The sequence below is a fragment of the Ictidomys tridecemlineatus genome, chromosome 7 (genome assembly GCF_052094955.1).
Source record: "Ictidomys tridecemlineatus isolate mIctTri1 chromosome 7, mIctTri1.hap1, whole genome shotgun sequence".
NCBI lineage: Eukaryota > Metazoa > Chordata > Mammalia > Rodentia > Sciuridae > Ictidomys > Ictidomys tridecemlineatus.
In genome coordinates, this window is record NC_135483.1 from 119367521 (window position 1) to 119387198 (window position 19678).

The 19678-nt window shown below is 34.9% G+C and overlaps 1 protein-coding gene and 1 pseudogene across 3 annotated transcripts in view; one reads left to right on the forward strand and one right to left on the reverse strand.

The window, feature by feature from the left end:
• The first annotated feature begins 657 nt into the window (after window positions 1-657).
• Acvr2a (activin A receptor type 2A) overlaps window positions 658-19678 on the forward strand; it is a 77481-nt gene continuing 58460 nt past the window's right edge. For 2 of the 3 annotated variants that reach the window (XM_078017355.1, XM_078017356.1), the window contains exon 1: window positions 658-961. In XM_078017355.1, coding sequence (XP_077873481.1) covers window positions 806-961 — 156 coding nt within the window. In that variant the 5' untranslated portion in view covers window positions 658-805. The remainder of the gene's footprint in view (window positions 962-19678) is intronic. The other variant, XM_040294285.2, reaches the window with a different exon arrangement.
• On the reverse strand, window positions 15696-16252 carry LOC101960903 (small ribosomal subunit protein eS7 pseudogene; annotated as a pseudogene).

Below are 19678 nucleotides of genomic sequence, written 5' to 3' on the forward strand. Positions count from 1 at the left end.
GGCCTCGCGTTATCGAGCCTCCGTCCGCCCCGCCTCCTCGCCCTCCAGTCAGCCCCGCCCTCGCTCTCACCCCTCCCCCGCTCCCGCCTCGCTTCCCCGACAATCTCCTCGCGCTCCCGGGCCGGCACGCGCGCTGCGCCCGGCCGCCGCTGCCGCCGCCACCGCCGCCGCCGAGCGTTCTCCGCTGCGCCTAGTTTCTAGCTTCGGGCCGGAACCGGAAGTGTGGGGGGCGGGGCCCGGCGGAGGCCAGGAGACCGAAAACGCGGCCGAGCCCGGAGCCCGGAGCCGGAGCCAGAGGCTGGACCAGAACTTGGCCGCCGCCTGCGCTGCTGTCGCCACTGCCTGCCGCCGACCCTTCCCCGCGCCGCTGCCTCCTCGGCCGCCACAGTCGCGAGCTCGGTCGCCAGGGGTCCGCGGACTTTGGGTGTCCGGGTTGAAGGTCGGTCCGGACGTCGGACCCAGCTCGGCTCCCGAACTGTCCGGGCGGCAGTGGACGCCGCCGCCGCCGCCGCCGCCTCCTCTTCGCCTCAGCCTGGCGTTTTGTTCCGAGAGACTCGAGAGGCGAGCGAAGCTGACAGTGATTTTGACAGTGATTTAAACCCGCTTTTGTTGTTGTTGGCTTTTCGTTGTTTGTTTTTGTGTGTTGTGCGTGTGTGTGGCGGTTTTTCCCCGTGGTGCATTTTTTTTTTTATTGTTGTGCTTTTTTTTTCCCTCTCTCTCTCTCTTTTTTTTTTCTTTTTTTTTTTTTTAAGAACCCCGTGAACGTTTTTTTACCCCCATCCTCGGGGGCTTCCGAATATGTTTTATGACGGTTGATTTTACACCAGGAGGTTTGTCTCCGAGGAAGACGCAGGAAACTGGATATCTAGCGAGAACTTCCTTCGGATTCCCCGGCGCCTCGGGAAAATGGGAGCCGCTGCAAAGTTGGCGTTTGCCGTCTTTCTTATCTCTTGTTCTTCAGGTAGGTGCAGGGTGCGCGGCTGGGCTGCTACTGCGGCCGAGGCTGCCGCTGCTGGTGGCCGCGGTTGTTGTTGGGTCGGTGAGCTCCAGTGGAGCCTGGGGAGGTTTCCCCACACCCCGAGCCCGTCTGCTGCTACCACCACCCCCTGGTCTGATTGTGATCTGGAAATCTCCATGAATTTTTCTTGTTTTGAGTTAGGTTGACGAACTGATAAGAGTGAGTGCTGTGTTGTTGTGGAAGTGAGAAAGTCATGGTTTGTGGCCATAACACTGGATGACAGCGCTGGTGGGGTTGCTGTTAAGCCACAAATACCACAAGTGACAATTTATGCAAAGGTTGAGACCCAAAAGGGGTATTCTGAAATGTCATTTAGTGTAAGCTCCTCCAAAACAAGGTGTTTTTTTTTCTTTCTTTTATGAATGTCATTTTCTAGTCTTCTAATTAGTGCTTCTCCGGTGACTATTACGACATAAATCAAGTCAGTTGATATTTAATTTTGACCGTGAGAAACAATGAATCCTATCAGCAATTCATTTGTCTCTTCTCACGTTTTCTTCAACTTCATTGTCCAGCAGTGTTAAAAATAGTTGTTGTTGTTGTTGGAGTATTAACTATAACTCAGTGCAGGAGAGGTATGCCGCTGTCTGTTGGTAATGTGCTGGCTTTCAACCATCATTTATTTGTGTGCTCTTTTCAGGCATAGATTTTGCTTACCTACGGAATACTTATTTTAAACGCTTTGTGTGGAAGCATTGTTTTCGGTTAAGAACAGCCCATGTGAAATTGTTCGTACTGTTAAATATGCTATGCTCATGAGATATATTTTAGCCTAAGGTTGGTAAGAGTGATCTGGCCATTTTATATTTGAAATTTTGATTTTGTGAGGACGTTCTGTGTTGCAACCAGTGGTTGGAAAACTAGTCTTTTGTATTTGAAATTCTGTAAATGAATACAATATTTAGCAGCAAGGTGTGCAAATGTACATAACAGGAGAATTAGTTGCATAGATGAAACAGTTTAAAAATCATAATGGATATACTTATCCTAAGTATTCACTATCCAGTTACTAGGTTGTGAGATAGAATTACAGGGGGAAGAACCAATTGACAGGTTTCATGGTCATGTCTTTATCTCGTTTGCCACAGGGAAATTAGAGGGTGGTAGTCTTTTCTTTGTGTACCTCTGTGGTGTGTGTGTGTGTGTGTGTGTGTCCCCCTCTTCCCCACCCCCCTTTTAATAGAATCTTTTGTAATGTATAGAATTTTGCTGAATGGTACATTTCCTTGTGGTTAATAAATGGATAAAGTCTAGTCTTATGTCTGTAGTGGTATTGATCAGTTCCGGGTGGGCTGAATGTGTTGTGAAATGGCGATCATTGCCAGAGATTAACCAAAAGAATCATGTCTGTTTAAATGGAAGAAGAAACATGCTTAAGGCAAGCTGACAGTTCTTTTTGTGCACGGTTTAGGGAGGAAGCTAAACAATGGTGTGTCTGAAATGAATGAAGGCCTTGATAACATTAAACATCTTGCTTTTGTGAAATGACTTAACCATGTAGTTTTTATCTTTCCTGTAGTACTCTTTTTCCTCTGTCCCTTATTATGTTTTGAATGGTGAACTCCTCGTATTCAAATCCCTTTTTCTGATCTCCTGCCCTTGAGAAGGAGGGGCATCATGGCCACTGACCAAAGGATCCTGGACATTATTCCCTCCCAAACCCTCCTGAGTCACATTAATTGGTGAAGGATGTTATTCTTGAGTGGTCTTAAGGTATTACTTCTAGAAAAGCAGGCTGTCGCTATAGATCTTACAGCTTCCTCTGGTTTGGGAGTAAAAAGAATTGAGCATTAGTTTCTTGGAGGATGATTTTTCACTGGGCCAGAGGTTAATATTCAAAATTTTGATATAAAATATTTTCTTGCTATGGAGCATAGAGATAGTTCATTTCCATTAAATTAATATTAAGTATTGTTGCATAGATTGCTTTTTTTAAATGAACATTCCTATTTGAATTAAAATATGTGGTCCTATTGAATATAATTGAAGTAATCTTAAAAGCCTTAATCCATATTTACATGAAGGTTTTTAGTACTTAAAATGTCTGATTTTTAAAAAGGGCTTTGTTATGAATCAAATATACTTTAAAAAAGGATTATTGTGTTTCCCCTGCTAATTGATTTTTCTGTGTAATGTGTAATCTGGAATGCTGGAAGTATCAGAGTGGTTGTTTTTTATGAGAATTAAGAAATTTATCAAGTTGTCAGATTCTTTTTTTTTCCTTTGATATCTCATTTAAAAATTTTTAAGTGGGAAACAATAGTAAAGAACAGTCCTTCTAAGTGTTCAGGATGGAAATGTTTTCTTTAGTATTTTGTGGACTTTGATTTTTCAGTTTCTCATTCAATGATTTGTATTCTGGAGACTGATTATGCAAGATATAGCCAAGTGTATAATTTCCTCCTATCTCTCATTCCAGGGGAAACATTTTGAGTTTTACCCTCATCCCGGAATGCTTTCAGATTCCCTTTGATTTTGAATTTTTTCATTCCTCTTATCTCTTGGTTTCAAAATACAAATCTGCTTCTCAATTTTTTTCCTTTTTAAAGCTTCATGGTTAGTTTGTATCTTTTCTTATAATTTGTTAAAATATAAGGATAAATTTAATACTTGTCCTAGAACTTAGTTTATTCCACCTAGAATAATGAAGCTATTGTGGTATTAGAGCTACATTACATTTTGTAAGAATTCCTTTGGATTCTGTGGAAGCTGGAAAGTGTGGTCAATATATTTGATGAATAAATGAAAGTATGGTAATTATGTTACATTTTCTTCAGTTCAGCTAGGCTATCTGTGTGTGTGTGTGTGTGTGTGTGTGTGTGTGTGTGTGTATGTATGTATGTATGCATGCGTATTTGCTTGAGCGCCCTCGCTAGTGTGTGTGTGATTGGAGGGAGAGTTGGCACTGCAGAGAATCTTCTGAGATTCTTGTTAACTTTGGCTAACAAGTGTAGATATTAAATACCTTGTTTTCTAAGAGGGAGGATCTCTTAAACATTGTCTGTGATCAAATATAACCTGTTGAAACAGAGTAGGAAAAAACCCTGACACACCCCCCATTTTATTTAGATTTTTTTTCTATTTATGAGGTACATCAGTAGTTTTCAAGTTGGGGTGATTTTTTTTCTCCCCTCTACTCCAGGGTACATTTGGAGATATTTTTGATTGTCACAGCTTGGAGTGTATGTGCTACTGGCATCTAGTGGGTGGAGGGCAGTGATGCTGCTAACCATCCTATAATGCATAGGACTATCTTCCATAACAAAGAATTATCTGACTTAGTGTTGAGATTGAAGACTTGTTCTAAACTCTTATTAATTTTTTTTTTCTCTTTGCAGTACTGGGGATTGAACACAGGGGCGTTTTACTACTGAGTTACATCCCCAGTCTTTTTTATTTTGAGACAGGATCTTGCTAAGTTGCTCAGGCTGGTCTCATCATTCTGGAATTACAGGTGTGCACTGTGCTCAGTTTAAACACTTAATTTTTAAAAGCTTAGTATAGAAGTAAAAGTGCTGTGCTTCTTACTCCCCACAAAGTCGGTTGTCTAAATTTTATCAGTATTTGGAATTGGTGATCTCCAGTTGACCTTGTATTTAAAGTTTTTATCTTTTCATTATCTTTTAAAATTAAAATATGATTAAATTATGGAAATAGGCTATATGTATAGGTTATATATATTATTGTGTCCCATTAAATTTTAATAAAAATATTTTGCTGACTTTTATCAGTAAACTTACAATGGTCTATTTTGATAGTGTTCATGAAAACTGCATATTCATGGATATGATGAAAAATTAGTCAAGGTATCAAGACTAATTATATTGCTTTGGATCTGGGATTCTCTCTGCTATACTAATCATCTTTAAGGATATTGCCTTTTATCTTTTTGAGATCACTGGGCTGCATGGCTATGGGGGTATGTGTGTACATGTGTCTGTATGTATTTAACATGGTGCCTAAAAGTTTTGTATGAATGGAAGAAATATGTTCACCATCACATGTGCCTTGAATAGTTTCAAGGTATAAATTCACCCTTTAAAAAGGATTTCTTTTGTCCAACTATAATTTCAAGAAACTTTCAAGTGAATTCTTAATTATATAATTTTCTTGAGAATCATTAGTTGGATTTTGGTTACCATTAGACTTATTTAGGATACACTAAATGCTCTTCTATGATTTCTTGCCGACCCTTGCCCTTTTTAAGATTAAATGTTGATCATAATTAATAAATGCATACCTTATTTTGAACCCTGGATAGTTAACTCAGCCAGCCAGGATGAGAATTATAGTGAAATTTGAGATAGATTGATTGTATAGATTTGATTATATGTTTGTTTATTTTAGTGACAGTGTCTGCCTATGTTACACAGGTTGTCCTTGAACTTAACCATCCTTCTGCCTTAGCCTCTCAAGTGTTTGGAATTATAGGCATGTGCCACCATGCCTGAATTTATAGTGAAACTCTTTAAGTAGTGCTATACCATTCAGAGGAAGTCTGAAGTCACTTCCACAAAAAGTATGCAGATCAGCCTCATATTGTCTCTTTAACAACTCTTCATGGCCCTCTGGTATAGTACTACTGATATTTTCACCTTTGGATCCACCAGAGTCTGTTCCAAAGAAATGAAGACTAATTAAACCAAATGAGATTTTAATACTCACTAATTTGTTCTTTTAGAGTTTGACTTATTTTTTTTTGCATTTTTCTTTTATAAGTACTATTACTTCTCATCTTTGATATCAGATTTGTCTTTTCATGCTTTCTTATGTTGCCACTTGTCACAGTGTTCCTCAGATCATAGAGGAAGTTGGCAACCTTTAACACTGGGGTTACTGGTATACCTTCACTATTTTTGTTATAAAACTCATCATTTCCTTCTGTTATAGTTCCTTTTTCATATTCTTCCTTTTGTCTACTCCCCTGCCTCTTTTTCCTTCTGTACTTTCCTATACTGTAGGCTGTTTACTTGTGGAACCTATGCTAAGTATTCACCATGCCTTAATAGGGCTCACTCATTATTTTCAATGAAAGCAGATTGAATTTAGAATGTTTGAGATTGACCAGATAGTTTTTTTTCCTCTGGTTTCTGAACTACTGTACACACATTTGGGAGTAGTGTTATCTCTTGTAATCAAATAGCTTGAACTTTAGATTGCTCTTATTTTCCTTTTCATATTCAGGTTTTTCTTAACTCTTTGCTGCTGTCATATAGTCTCTTACTAATTCATCATCTCTGTTCATGCCAAAATTTGACCATACCTGAAAGTATATTTCTTGCCACTGATGGGCCCACATTAGCTTTTCTTTGTGGTACATTTAATTCTGTTAAGTTATGACAGCCATGTCTAGACAGAACATTGATTTTAAATTAACTATTGAACATGAAAGTTCCAGGAATAGTGTATAGAGGAAGAAGGCAGGAAAACTATTTTAGATAGCAGTTGATTTTCCATCATTCTCCAACTAGATTTCAGTTAGTCATTTTCATATACCCAATACATCTAGTGGTCAGGTTTTTTAAAATAAAGGTATTTAAAGGAAATATGTTGATCCTGAGGTTGAATTTCTAGAACTTTTAGAATGGTAGACCTAAGGGGGGAAATTTGGAGTTTCTTTTGGATAGTACACAACAATGTTGGTTGTAGTGTTGGTTGACTTGGCTTCTTGTGCCAGTACTACCACTATCTAGCTCATCTGTCATTTTCTCTTACCTGAATCATTGTTGGTCTTTTAGCTAAGTCCAGTTAGTTCCCTGTTACTACTTTTCTTTCCAGTTCATCCAGATAGCTGCCAGAGTGGCCTCATTAAAAAATAAATCTGACATCACTTTTGCTTAAAACCTTTCATGTTGAGTCACCTTTATAGAATCTAAAGTATTAGAATGGTACACAGGGTCCTTCGATTTTTGTTTCTTGCCTATTTTCTCTAATCTCTTTGTATAGTAGTTAAGGGTATAGGCACTGACATTAGATTTCCTTGGTTTAAATTTTTACTTCACAGCTTAACCTTGGCCAAACTCACTTTAAATTCATGTGCCTCAGTTTCCTCATCTACAAAATGGGAATATTAACAGTGCCTGCCTAAGAGATTGGTTTGAGATTAAATGGCACATAAATGCTAAATATTTTGCTATTGCTTCTCTTTAGTATGGATTCAATCAATACTTCATTCATACAAATTTGAATTACAGTTTTCTGGATGTCATCTTGTGTATCAGTAGGGTATCTTTGTACATGCTGTTTCTTCCTCCTTTACCTGGCTTACTCCTGTTGTTTTAAAAGACTAAGTATCACCTCTTTAGAATTACTTTCTCTCTATCACCCAACCTAGATTCAGTTAGTTGTTTTGTGTTCATCTAACATCTTGTAAGTCACCTTGATTTCAATAATTATTGCAAATGTTTACTTTCCTTCTTTTACTTTACACTAGTGCAGATGTTTACTTTCCTGTTTGCACTCTTGAAAACATCTTCTCTTAATGTACAGACTCATTCCTATAACCTGGTACACAGTAGGCACTCAGCAAATGTTTATAGAATGAATGAAATGAAATTATTTCACTTTTCTGGGCCAGAGATTTCCTCTTATGTTAAGAGATGAACTTGGATTAGATGACTTGAATTAGAAGATCTCTGATTTTTTTTCCTACTTTAAAAGATATAAGATTCTATAATTTTAGGATTAGTGTTCAGTAGTGACATTTTGTTAAGAAAAATTATTTTGCTGGTAGTTGTTTTGATATCCTTAAGTTCTGATCATTTTTAAAGATGCTTTATCTTTTTCCTTAGACTAAATCTTTTAATATAATTTGAAATTTTATACTTAGAAGACATCTTAGATATCTTCAAGTTTCAGTAGCTTTCATGCTTTTTTGGCCATAATCCACAAGAATTATACATTGTGTCATGACTTAGTTCTCATGTAATTGTGTATGTGTGTTGTGTGTGTGTGTGTGTGTGTGTATGTGTATGTAGCAGAACAAAGTTTCATGAACTATATAATCTTAATGTGAGTAGGATACTTTAAAAAAATAATTTGATTTTATTTTAAAAATGTTGAATTTGACCCATCAGTCAGTGACCAGCCAATGGATTGTAAACTTCTAAAACACACTGACCTAGCTCATCAACTTCTTATTCTAACCAGTACTTCAGAGAAGGAAATATGTTCAGTCAAAAATATATACACTGAACAAAACTGTGCACTGAAAAATATGGTCATTATTTAATCTGTAATGGAGAATGTGTGTCTAGGTGTTGGAATATAGGGAAAACTGGTCTCAAGGGACACTTTTATTTCTGTTCTGGACTAGTTGCATAAATTAAAGTACATAAGAAGGTGTTGTAGATAATTTTGGGGAATTCAGACTTTTTTTTCATTTAAGAAAATTAGAGGAATTATAGCCCAATATTAGAGAAAAATAGTATCTTTCCAGGAGTTTAGAAGAATATTCATCTTATATGAAGCAAAAAATACAAAATAGCATCAGGAGCACAAGAACAGTTGAGAGTAGACTTGACCATGGTTGGAAGGCAAGTTGGGATAGAGGAGTTTTGACCTAATCTGAAGAAAAGATTTATGTAATAAAGAGATATTCATAATTGCTTAAAGAGGTGGGATATTCTTGGTCAAAGGGGTAAATGCAGATGAAAGTAATTAAAACTTAGAAAAGGTAGAAGTGATATAGATCTTGATGGATGTTCAAATGTATGATGTGGAATATAGGACAGAAGAGCAACTTGAATATTAATGTAGATGGAGGTAGTACTAAATAAAATTGATAAAGAAGTTATAAGCCAGAAAAAAATAGAAAGAACTTTCATAACTGAATAAATACACAGATAGACATGGATTTAGTGATAACTATGAATGAAAATATGCACACAGATTTGGAAAAATGAAAGCGCACATAAAAAACTGGAGAGCCTGTGATATTCTCTTATGTGGTGAACACTGTTTGATGAATATGTCTTTATTGTGATACCTACTTAAAGAATTCTGAGCTTTAATGGCTCAATATGTTGTTTGTGCTTAAATAATGATCAGATTCTAGTAAATACAGTAATGAGTCTTAACTGGTCATCTAGATTATGTTTAAATAATGGTCAAATTCAAGTAATTACAATAATGACTCATTATCTAGATTTTTATATTTTTATATTTTATATATTTTTATATTTTTCTAAATCTGTGTGAGGCATTTTCCTTACAATAAATTATACGGTGCTATCGAAATAGATTTAGATTTTATGCTATTCATACCTGAAACCTAAACCTTTCATTGATCATTGTTTTGTACTTAATACAGACAGTTTTTCATTTTTTGGGGGGGGGTCTGTTATCACACTGGGAATCAATTTATCCCCTAATGTTGCTGAAGTAACAATGTTAAGCAAGGAGATACTTACTAAATGTTAAGCAAGGAGATAACTAAATTGGACTAGCTACACATTTGGGGGAGGGGCTGCCTTATGAAAGATTTTTAAATTAAGTCTTTACATATTGTGATAGAAATAAGTCTGTCTAGTTATAAAGCTTGAAGGGAAGATTTTTCCTAGTTGTTATTATTGACTTTAAAATTTATATTTTATAGAAAGGCCATTATTAGGAAAAATCTGTTGTTCACATCTTTATGACTATATATTAAAAACCAAGCTTGTTCCAAGGCATTATTTCAAGAGGAAAGGGCATGGGTAAATTATGAGATCTTAGCAGGTTTCTAAAATTCTGAGATTAATTTTTTAGATGTGTAAACCAAGTTGTATTAAATAGAACACTATACCACATAACACGGTGGCAAATCTAGAGTAGCTCTCACATACATATGTTAATCATTAATCTGTCTTTGAGTCTAATTGAGAAGGATATAGTGTGTAAGACATTTAAAAGTATAAATTCAGTTTTGGGGAGGTTTTTTTTTTGTGTTTTTTTTTTGTTTTTTTTTTTATTGTGGTACTGGAATTGAATCCAGGGATGTTCTACCACTGAGTAACATCCAAAAGTCTTTATTTTATTTTATGTTGAAACAGGATTTCTCTAAATTGTCCAGGCTCACTTCAAAACTTGTGATCTTACTGTCTCAGCCTCCCAGATTGCTGGGATTACAAGGATGTGTCACCATGTTTGGCTTTCTTGGGAGATATTTTTAAATTTGCAGGTATATTACTTATAAACTAATGTTAAATCACATTCTAACTAAAAATGATACAGATAAAATATCAGTATAGAGTGCTAGATAGATGCCAGGAAATAAACATTAAGATATCATGGTTCTTTACAAAGAGTTCTTTAAGGTCTCATTGTTCTCACTCATTAAAAAGAAACATTGGCATAAATCTGCATCTGTATTTGTCAGGATTAAAAAAATGATTATTTCATTTCAATTTTAGGTATTTTAAAACTTCTTTTTTGATATAGAATTTTTTGTGTTTGAAAGATTCTCATGTCTTTTTTTAGGTGCCAATAATTTAAGCTTTGAAAACACAATTAGTTGAATTTTAAAATCAGTATTTTGAGTGTGGTATAATATTTTGGAGTAAAATTTAATAAGAATCTTTCACTCAAATTCCTACTTTCCTGGTGACTCTTCTTTGACCTTTGACAACCAGTAAGACCTCACTTATTCCCAAATTAAAGATGATAAAATAGGTGCTCATTCATTTAACAAATAAATTCTGGATGGTTTGCTAAGTGTTTGGGATTTGGCAGTGAACAAGACAGACATATTATGCCCTTATGGAGCTTATAGTCATGAAGTAAGCAGTCAAGAAGCAGTCAAGTGAACAACTAAATATAGAGGTCATATTTACTACTGTCCAAACTAGCAGGGTGCTGAGAGGATTGCTTTTTATTCACCTCACATCATACATCACAATCTCTAATTGTTTACCTTCCTATTTATTATTTATCCTTTTCACTGCTAGAGTTTAGGTTCTAATAGTAGCTCCAACAGTGAAGCAGGGTATGTGTTCATCACCATATCCCCAGGACATAGCACAGTTTCTGGCACAAAATAGAAACTCAAGAAATGTTTAACTGGCTGCCCAAAGAAGTAAATGTGGAGATCTGGAGAGAGAGGAACAAGATCATACAGGACTTTGATCTAATAGGGGAGGGGATTAGAATAAAAATGCAAAGAACCAGTGGTAAGCAAAGAATTTTAAGGAGGAACTCGATCTCTTTTGCAGCTATCTGAAAAATATATTGGGAGGGTATAGGAGTATAGGTGTATAGGGTATAGGTGAAGACTAGTTAGCAGTCTATTGCATCAATGTGAGCTAGACTCTCCAAGATCTCTCCTAGCATTGAATGTTCTCTGATTGTATTGTACAGCTTACTTACACTTATCAGTCTTCCTCTAGTATTATTTAGTTATCCGATGTTTTCTACTAGAAAAAATTTTTTTTTATGCCATAAGAACTTTGAGTATAGTGTCTCAAAAAAGTAAAAAAAAAGATAATAAAACTAGGACTTGGTTATTGAATTTTTGTAATAAATTTCTATATTTATATTTTGTGCATCTGCTAATTTATATTCTTATTTAAGCATTCCCACTTCTGAAACTTTGGCTTTCCTCTTTTTCAAATGCTTATTTTTAAATGTTTTTATTTGTGTATTAGAGTTATACATAATAGTGAGGTTCAGTTTGACATTCATAAATGCATATAACATAATTTGCTCCACTTCAATCCTTTGTACTATTTTTTCATAAGATCACTACCTCTTTATTGTTTGAAATATGTAATATACTGTATTTTGTATCTTAATTATTATGAATAGATATTTTTCAGGTAATTAAGCTCTTACAATAAATTCTGAAATGTAAATAGTTAATACTTTGGGCTTTTAGTTTTACTTAGTGCTACAGCCTCTAATTGTAGGTAGTCAGTTTCAGTATTCTTATCTGGAAGGATTTCAAGCTTCTACTCTTGTTTAGAGAAGTAATGCTTTGGGCAGGGATATTGGCTTTTATTATGGCACCAAGTTGAACAACATCTTTGACTAGGAAATAACTGCATTATTACATAAAGGTGAAAGCAGAAGAGACATAAAATTTTACTGAATTTAAAAAATATAATGGTGGCTACCTTTTCATTTGATGTCTATCATTTGAAGTAGGAAAAACTAACTATATTTGAGTCACTTTGTGTAAAGAAGTATAGTTTCATACCCTGTAAATATTATAGGACATTCTGTTTGTTATTACCTTCAGTAAAGTAGTTCTAGGAAAACAAAACAAAAAACCGGTGGCTAGACTTTGTGTTACCCTCTAATGGAGTTTGATACTATAGGATTAGTGGAAAATTTTTAAAAAATTCTTTTTGTTGATGAACTTTATTTTATTTATTTATATGTGGTGCTGGGAATAAAACCCAGTGCTTCACACACACTAGGCAAGCACTCTATAAGCTACAAACCAAGCTCTAGTTAGTAGAATTTACTAATTATTTTTATAATGAACTTGAACTTGCACAAGTGTACTTTAAAATGATATGGGGAGAACTGAAAAGTTGAAAAGTATAAGAGAATGTTGATAAATAACCAATGAGGACAGACAGTTCCTAGATGGTAGTTTTATGCAAGATGGGCATAATATTAGAAAAACAATTTGTTTAGCAGGTATTCAGAAACAGAATAAAATGCCTTTCTAAAAGACCAGGAAATAAAAAGAAGTTGAATAGAAACTAACAATACTTCTATTCTGTATAAATATATGACAAATTTTATTTGGTAACCTTTTCTTATTTTCTTCTTTTGTTCTTTCTAGATATATAACTTGGTTTGGGTGTTAATTAGGAAATTAGGAGGCTCTGACTACTGAGAGGGCCTAGCAGCCTGTCAAGTACCATTTTCTCCAGTAACTACCTCTGATGATTTTTAAGAAGAATAAATTACTCAAGCTGATCCTTACTTCTGAAGTATGGAATAAAAGTAATAGGTTATTGTCAGAAGAGAATTAGTTGGACTATATTTTTCTCTTTGGAGTCAGTGAAGCATAGTTGGGATCTTTTATCTTCAGGTCTTATCTTTTAGTATTGTATCCCAAGAATATTACTATACCAAGAATTATAATTTCTAACTACTCTAACAGCATGTATTTAGCAGCCTTAATTTAAGTATTTTCATAGTTAATAACTACCCTTATTTCCATGATCTCACTAAGCCAGAGAACAGAAGAATAGCTGACCCAATATATTATAGATTTAGAATTTTCTGCTATTGGAGCATGTGATTTACCAATAAGGGCTAGTTAACAGAAACAAAAACATATTGGTACAAGTAGTCGTTTGTTGACAAAAATGGCTGTCTAAAACAAAGAGCCATAAGAATTTCCTTTGTCTTCAAATTCAATGCAAGTCATCTATTTGCATTCTTGGAATCGTATATTAGAAAGAGCAGACATTTCTCAGGAAGAAACCTTGGGTATTGGACCTTTCTCTACCATGGTGTGATTCTGTGTGAACTTGGGGAAATTCCATAACTCTGTGGACTTTATACATTTCAGTGGAATTTATGTTGCTCACCTCATAAGATTACCATGAGGATTCAAGGTTATACACAAAAGCCCAAGCACACTCATATACATATATACAGGAAACCTTTAAAACTTTGAAATGTTACACCAAATATTTTTAAGGAATACAACAATGTTTTCAAACATTGAAACTATGATAATACTTCTAATTCAGAATTTGTGATTATTATTGAGTAGAAATTCATCTTTAAGCTGTCAGTGAATATAGGTAACAATTCCATAGGCAATTGAATATAAAACATTAGAAGAGTATTTACTCCTTACAGTGACCTTAAAGACACTGCATACTATGGCCCAAGTCCAACCACATTTCCCATATCTGTTGTCTGGTAGTTCCTACAAGAAATCAACTGCTTTTTATCTCTGTGAGCTTTTTTCCACTGGCCTTTCATTGCTATTCATAAGAGAGACCATAGCTGACTTATTTATTGTAGTGTGTCCAGTATCTGGCAAATAGTAGATGCTTAACAAATATTTGTGAATGAATGTCGAGTGCTTTCAAGTGCTTAGGACAGGAGTATGCAAACTTTTTTGTAAAGGACCAGATAGTAAATGTTTTAGGCTGTCTCTTTTGTAGTTATTCAACTCTGCCTTTTTAACACAGAATCAGTCATATGCAATATGTAAATTAATCAGTGTGACTGATTTTCACTAAAACTTTATTTGCGCATACAGGAATTGGAGTTCATGTAATTTTTAAAATATTTACTTATTTTTAGTTGTAGATAGTCACAATACCTTAATTTTAAAAATTTATTCATTTTTATGTGGCACTGAGGATCAAGCCCAGGGTCTTGCATGTGCTAGGTGAGCGCTCTACCACTGAGCCACAATCCCCGCCCCAAATTCATATAATTTTAATGTGACACAAATATTCTTTAGATTTTTCTCTATTATTTTAAAATAAAAACCATTGTTCAGGGGCTGTGTAAAAAACAGGTCACAGAGTAGATTTGACCTGTTGGCTGTAGGTTGCATTTGTTGGTTGTATGGATGGCATTACTCCCTCAATTTAGAAATATGTTTAAGAAACTTTCTTTGGAAACTAGTTAGCATTTTCTTATAAAATCATTAAAAATCATGTTTCTTATAAAAACATTAAGTTCCTAGACTAATATGAAAACCTACTTAACCTTCTGTATTGTATTCCAGCAATCCTATAGACTTTACCAGCAAGAATAATGCTATCTCTGAGGGAAAATGGGTTTAATAATCCTTCTTGGACCTTAATAAAGACTCTCCCCATTATTTTCAAAACTTCCTCTTTCCGTGATCCCTCTTTTGCTTTCTGGGTTTTACATCTTAGGAAATACCCTGCTTCTGGGTGCTCCTGTAGGGTGGCATAGGAAGACTAAAAACACTTTGTGCATTTGATTAGAGAAGAAAAGATGGGAGGAGAAAATCAAGGAGAGAGAAGAGTACAAGGTAGTTTTTTTTTTTTTTTCCCCAAACTAGAAGTCACAAACCATTAGAGGTCATGAAATCATTGTAGAGCGTCAATTTGACAAAAAAATAGAAACTATTAAAATGTATCACACAAGTGATAGTATTGTTTTGTGAATCTTCAGTTGTGTGTGATTATATATATATGTATGTAATGGATCTCAATGAAAAGTTTATTTCTTACTATAGTTTGTGGTCAGAAAAGTTTTATTAAAAGCCTTTGTTCTGGGGCTGGGATTGTGTCTCACAGTAGAGCGCTCGAGTAGCACGGGCGGGACCTAGGTTCGATCCTCAGCACCACATAAAAATAAAAGGCATTGTGTTGTGTCCAACTACACCTAAAATAAATAAATAAATATTTAAAAAGCCTATGTTCTAAGGGTTTGGGATATTGACCTTGAGATTCGTTTTTTTTTTTTTAATTGTATGTGAGAGCCAAATGAAATATATAAAGGAAGCCTCTTGATTGCTTACTGCAGTGTGTTTCTGGTACTGAGCTACTTTATGAGGTAGTTACCTGTTTTACAGGAGAGAAAACAGAGTCATATAGCTAATACGCTTTATAACTGAGATTCAAACAGGCTCATTTCATTTTAGAGTAGAGTATGTGCTTCATTCCTTATATCCTGGATGAAAGAAAGAAGGCATGTATGATTTTTATTTTTAACTGTGAATGATACTTTTTTGCATTTTTGTTTACATCTGAAACTCTGGGAATTCAGAATTAATATCCTTGCTTGTAAGCTTCTTACAGGCACCAGAAAAAGTTTTATCCTTGGGTTCCACATTGTTCTGTGCTTTGTCCAAATGAACCTTTATGAGCTGGCTGCCATCCAGCTTCATGGGATCCTCTTGCCCACAGTTTGATTTGAGAAGACCCAAGTTCTCAAGGATCGCATTGTACACAGCTGGTCAAAGTGCAGCTTTTGGGATGCTTTTGCCTGTTTTTCAGATGGCTTTTTTTTTTTTTGAGTTGGCTTAGGCAGAATTATCTGAGCAATAGAGACCATGTGCTTCCCACTGAACTTTTTCTCCAATTCATGCACAAGCCGAACTTTGATATTATGAGAAAATTTCAGTTGAGGAACTGGAACAAATATTATGATGGCTTTTTGACCACCACCAAATTCAATTCCCTTGACTGTTGTGCTGTTGAACTCCCACAGCTGGGCTTTGAGGTCCAAGTTTATCTCCAGCTTTAAGAGCTCTTGTTGCCCATTAGGCTTCTGAGCTATGGGTTTCATAATTTTCATAACTTTATGTTTTGCAGGACAAAAAGTATCCAAGTTGGTGGCAGCTCACTAGATTTCTTGAAGGCATTGGCTTCAGTGATAGAGCTTTTGAAAAAGTGTGAATAAATGTTTAGTGATCTATATGAGTAATGACACATGTACTTTTAGGCATTTTTGTTTACATCTGAAACTCTGGGAATTCAGAATTAATATCCTTGCTTGTAAGCTTCTTACAGGCACCAGAAAAAGTTTTATCCTTGGGTTCCACATTGTTCTGTGCTTTGTCCAAATGAATGTGTAAGAGGAGAAATTTTACTTTTAGTTTTTCTTCTCTCTGTACTATACTCTTTGTTCCTTCATTTTTCATCAGCAGTTGGGCTCTTTACTCATACTAGAAATAGCAGGGAATTGAGGATGAGGTTTAGTGAGGAAGAGTAATATAATCATGGCGTTAACTGAGAGGGGGAAACCCAAGTAGCAGGGACACCTGGTCACCAAGATGGGTTTGCTGCTCGCATGTGGCAATTTACAAGTGGGTGTAGGTAAAACAGGACTTACTGTTAAAATGTATAAGCAGAATTCTTGGCTTTGGAGATGGGTAGCTTTGATATGATAATTGAAAAAAAAATTTAAAGTTATATTAAGAGAAAAGTCTCTCTCAGGTAACTTGGTAGTCCAGACTTATTTACCCAGTTACCCATTTTAAATACTTAAAAATCACAATACTTGTCATTAAGACATTTCTGTCTCTGTTAAATATTGAGTGCAAATGTCGTGAAAACTAGTTCATGCTAATTCTGATCTCTACCTTGGTTTGTCATAGTTTTGGAAGAAATAGATGGAAAGACTATTGTTCTTCACTAGAAAAGTAACAAAACCATATTTAATCTGGTTAGAGAATGGAAATATGACAGAATCCTATTAAATATAATTAATTGTTAATGCTGCTTGTTGTTTTTTACTAAGCAGTGGCTGGCTATCTCTAAACCATTTATTGAATATGACAAGTTGGAGTGTAGTAAATTGACAACTGAAGCCACTCCAATGTATTTAGTAAGAAGCTACACTTTTGCAGTTGGCCACACTATTGTGTTCAGGATGCAAATAATTTCTTATTAATATTATTTATATTTTTATAATATTTATTTGATTTAAATCTAGAACATCATCAGTTTAGTTGGTTTTCAGGGAATAAACTGACATTTTCAGTTTCATAATTTAGTGATATTGTTTATACAGAAGTTTTTAGGGAATCTTTTCAGAATATTATAGAATGAAATAGTATGTAATTTAGTAGTATATTCCCAAATGAGAACACCTCAAAACCTTTTTTTCCCAAATGAGATAAAGCAGAATGGTTGTGTTAGGGGAATAACTTGAAATTTCCAAATTATATCTTGTTTTATTTTCTCAGTATTCAAATACCAACGTTTCTGGAAAAATAGCTTTCATTTATTAATGCTTTATAGTTTTGTAAGTGATTTCATGTTTGTTCTTGTTTGATTCTATTTGAACCTATTTGAAATAGATTCTATGTTGTTATTTGCTTTAACTCAGACTCTGAAATAATACATTTTGCCTGAAGTCACTAACGAATGGAGCTAGAACTAAAACCCTGACTTTTAAGTTCAGGGTTCTTTATGTTTACCAACTTTTAGAGAATACTCCACTGCCCTCTCTCACCCTTAGTGGGGGAAATGTTTGCAGTAATTTAGAGTGGTTGCTTTGCAGATAATCTTTTGTACCAGACTTTAAGAAATCCATGTTTAGAGCCCAGAGAGCTGGAAACAGCAATGCAGCAATAGAAAGTACCAAAGTGAGCTTTAATTTTAGGACAGATATACTCTTGCTTGGCTAGCTTGATGGTGACTAAGAATCCACATGTGTTGATTGTTGCTTGAAGGAAATATGTAGGTAAATCCTGCCCTTGATTGCTGAAGAAGTGCTTTTCTCAGTCATTTTTGTATTTTGATTGTGAATGTTTTAAATTATTTTCCTAATGGTTCATAATCAAGTCAAACTCATTACACATGTGCCATAATTTTACATTGTTATATTTCTTTGGTCAAATTTGAAACAGGCAAGTTATGTCACAGTCATTGTATATATCAATAATATTACTAGGATTATCATTTGTTAAAACCATCACTATTAGCATCCATCTTTTATAACATGCTTTGGGCTAAGTACTTTGAAGTTTTAGTGATAATATGTGTGATTTGCAGTACAAGATAAATATTACCCCATTTTATAAATGAGGAAACCAAGAGTCAATGGCTTGTGGAAGGCCGTATAACTAAGCAGAGTTAGAGTATCTAATCTAGATTTTTCAGGACTTAATTCTATTCTTTATATTGAATCAAATATTCAGATACTCTAAAACATATTAAAATATGAGTTACCAATTCTTGGGCAGTATGATTTTCTTTGAACCCATTCTACCAAAGTTCCTTCCACTTCCCTCTACCCTAATAAAAACTGCTGTTTTTTGCACCCCTTGAGATTTATGATGTCAGAAATGGTAGGTTATCCAGTTGAGGTGTTGATGGTTGGTGGTGACTGATAAAGCAGAGCTTTCTCCACCTCTTAAATAAAAGTAATTGTTTGTGCACAGCTGTTTAAAGACTGAGAAAAAGAAGTTGTTTCTTTTGGTTATACAATGAACCAGAATCAGAAGTAGGTCAGAATTCATTTGCTCTGATCACTACTTGAGTAATTAGTGAATCAAATGTATAAAGTAATTGTGTCTATTTAAAATGATACACCTTGGTTCAGAAAAGTTGAATTAATTGAAATTTGCTCATGTAGAAGGAAACAAATTCATGTTATTTTTGACTCATACATGGAAAATAATTTAATGATAGTGGTTATTAGTTACTCACTTGGTGCCTGTTACAAATTCTGGTTTCATGAGGAAGAATATGTTAGATAAGTGTGAATAGTCTGGTTTCTTTCCCTTCATTTGTATTAAGATGGCTTGATAAATAGATTAATTTATTTTTCTAAATCCAAGGACCTCAATTTTCTGTTACTATAATTTTTAAAGCATAGGTTAGCTTACAGAAATTGAAATGTGATGAATAGGAAAAAAAGGAAATCCCTTATTTCTCCAGTTTTTAGAATGATAAGTATGAATAAAAGATGTTAAATGAGTAGTAAAGGCAATAATAAATCCATGGGGTTTAATTTGAACTTAAGCAACTGAATTTATAGGAAAACTAATATTGTCATATCCATGGTCCATTTAGTTATAATTGATATCAACCAACAATTAAGGATATCTACTATGGGCTTCCAAGTTTGGTAGATTCTGCAGAGCTTAACAAAAGAAGGATAGTCTTTGATTGTCTAAGAAATTAGTCACTTTGGAATGATACCCTTGCCTTCTAACACAGTACATACTCTGAACATGCAGTATAAAAAATTCAACACCTTCATTACTAATGT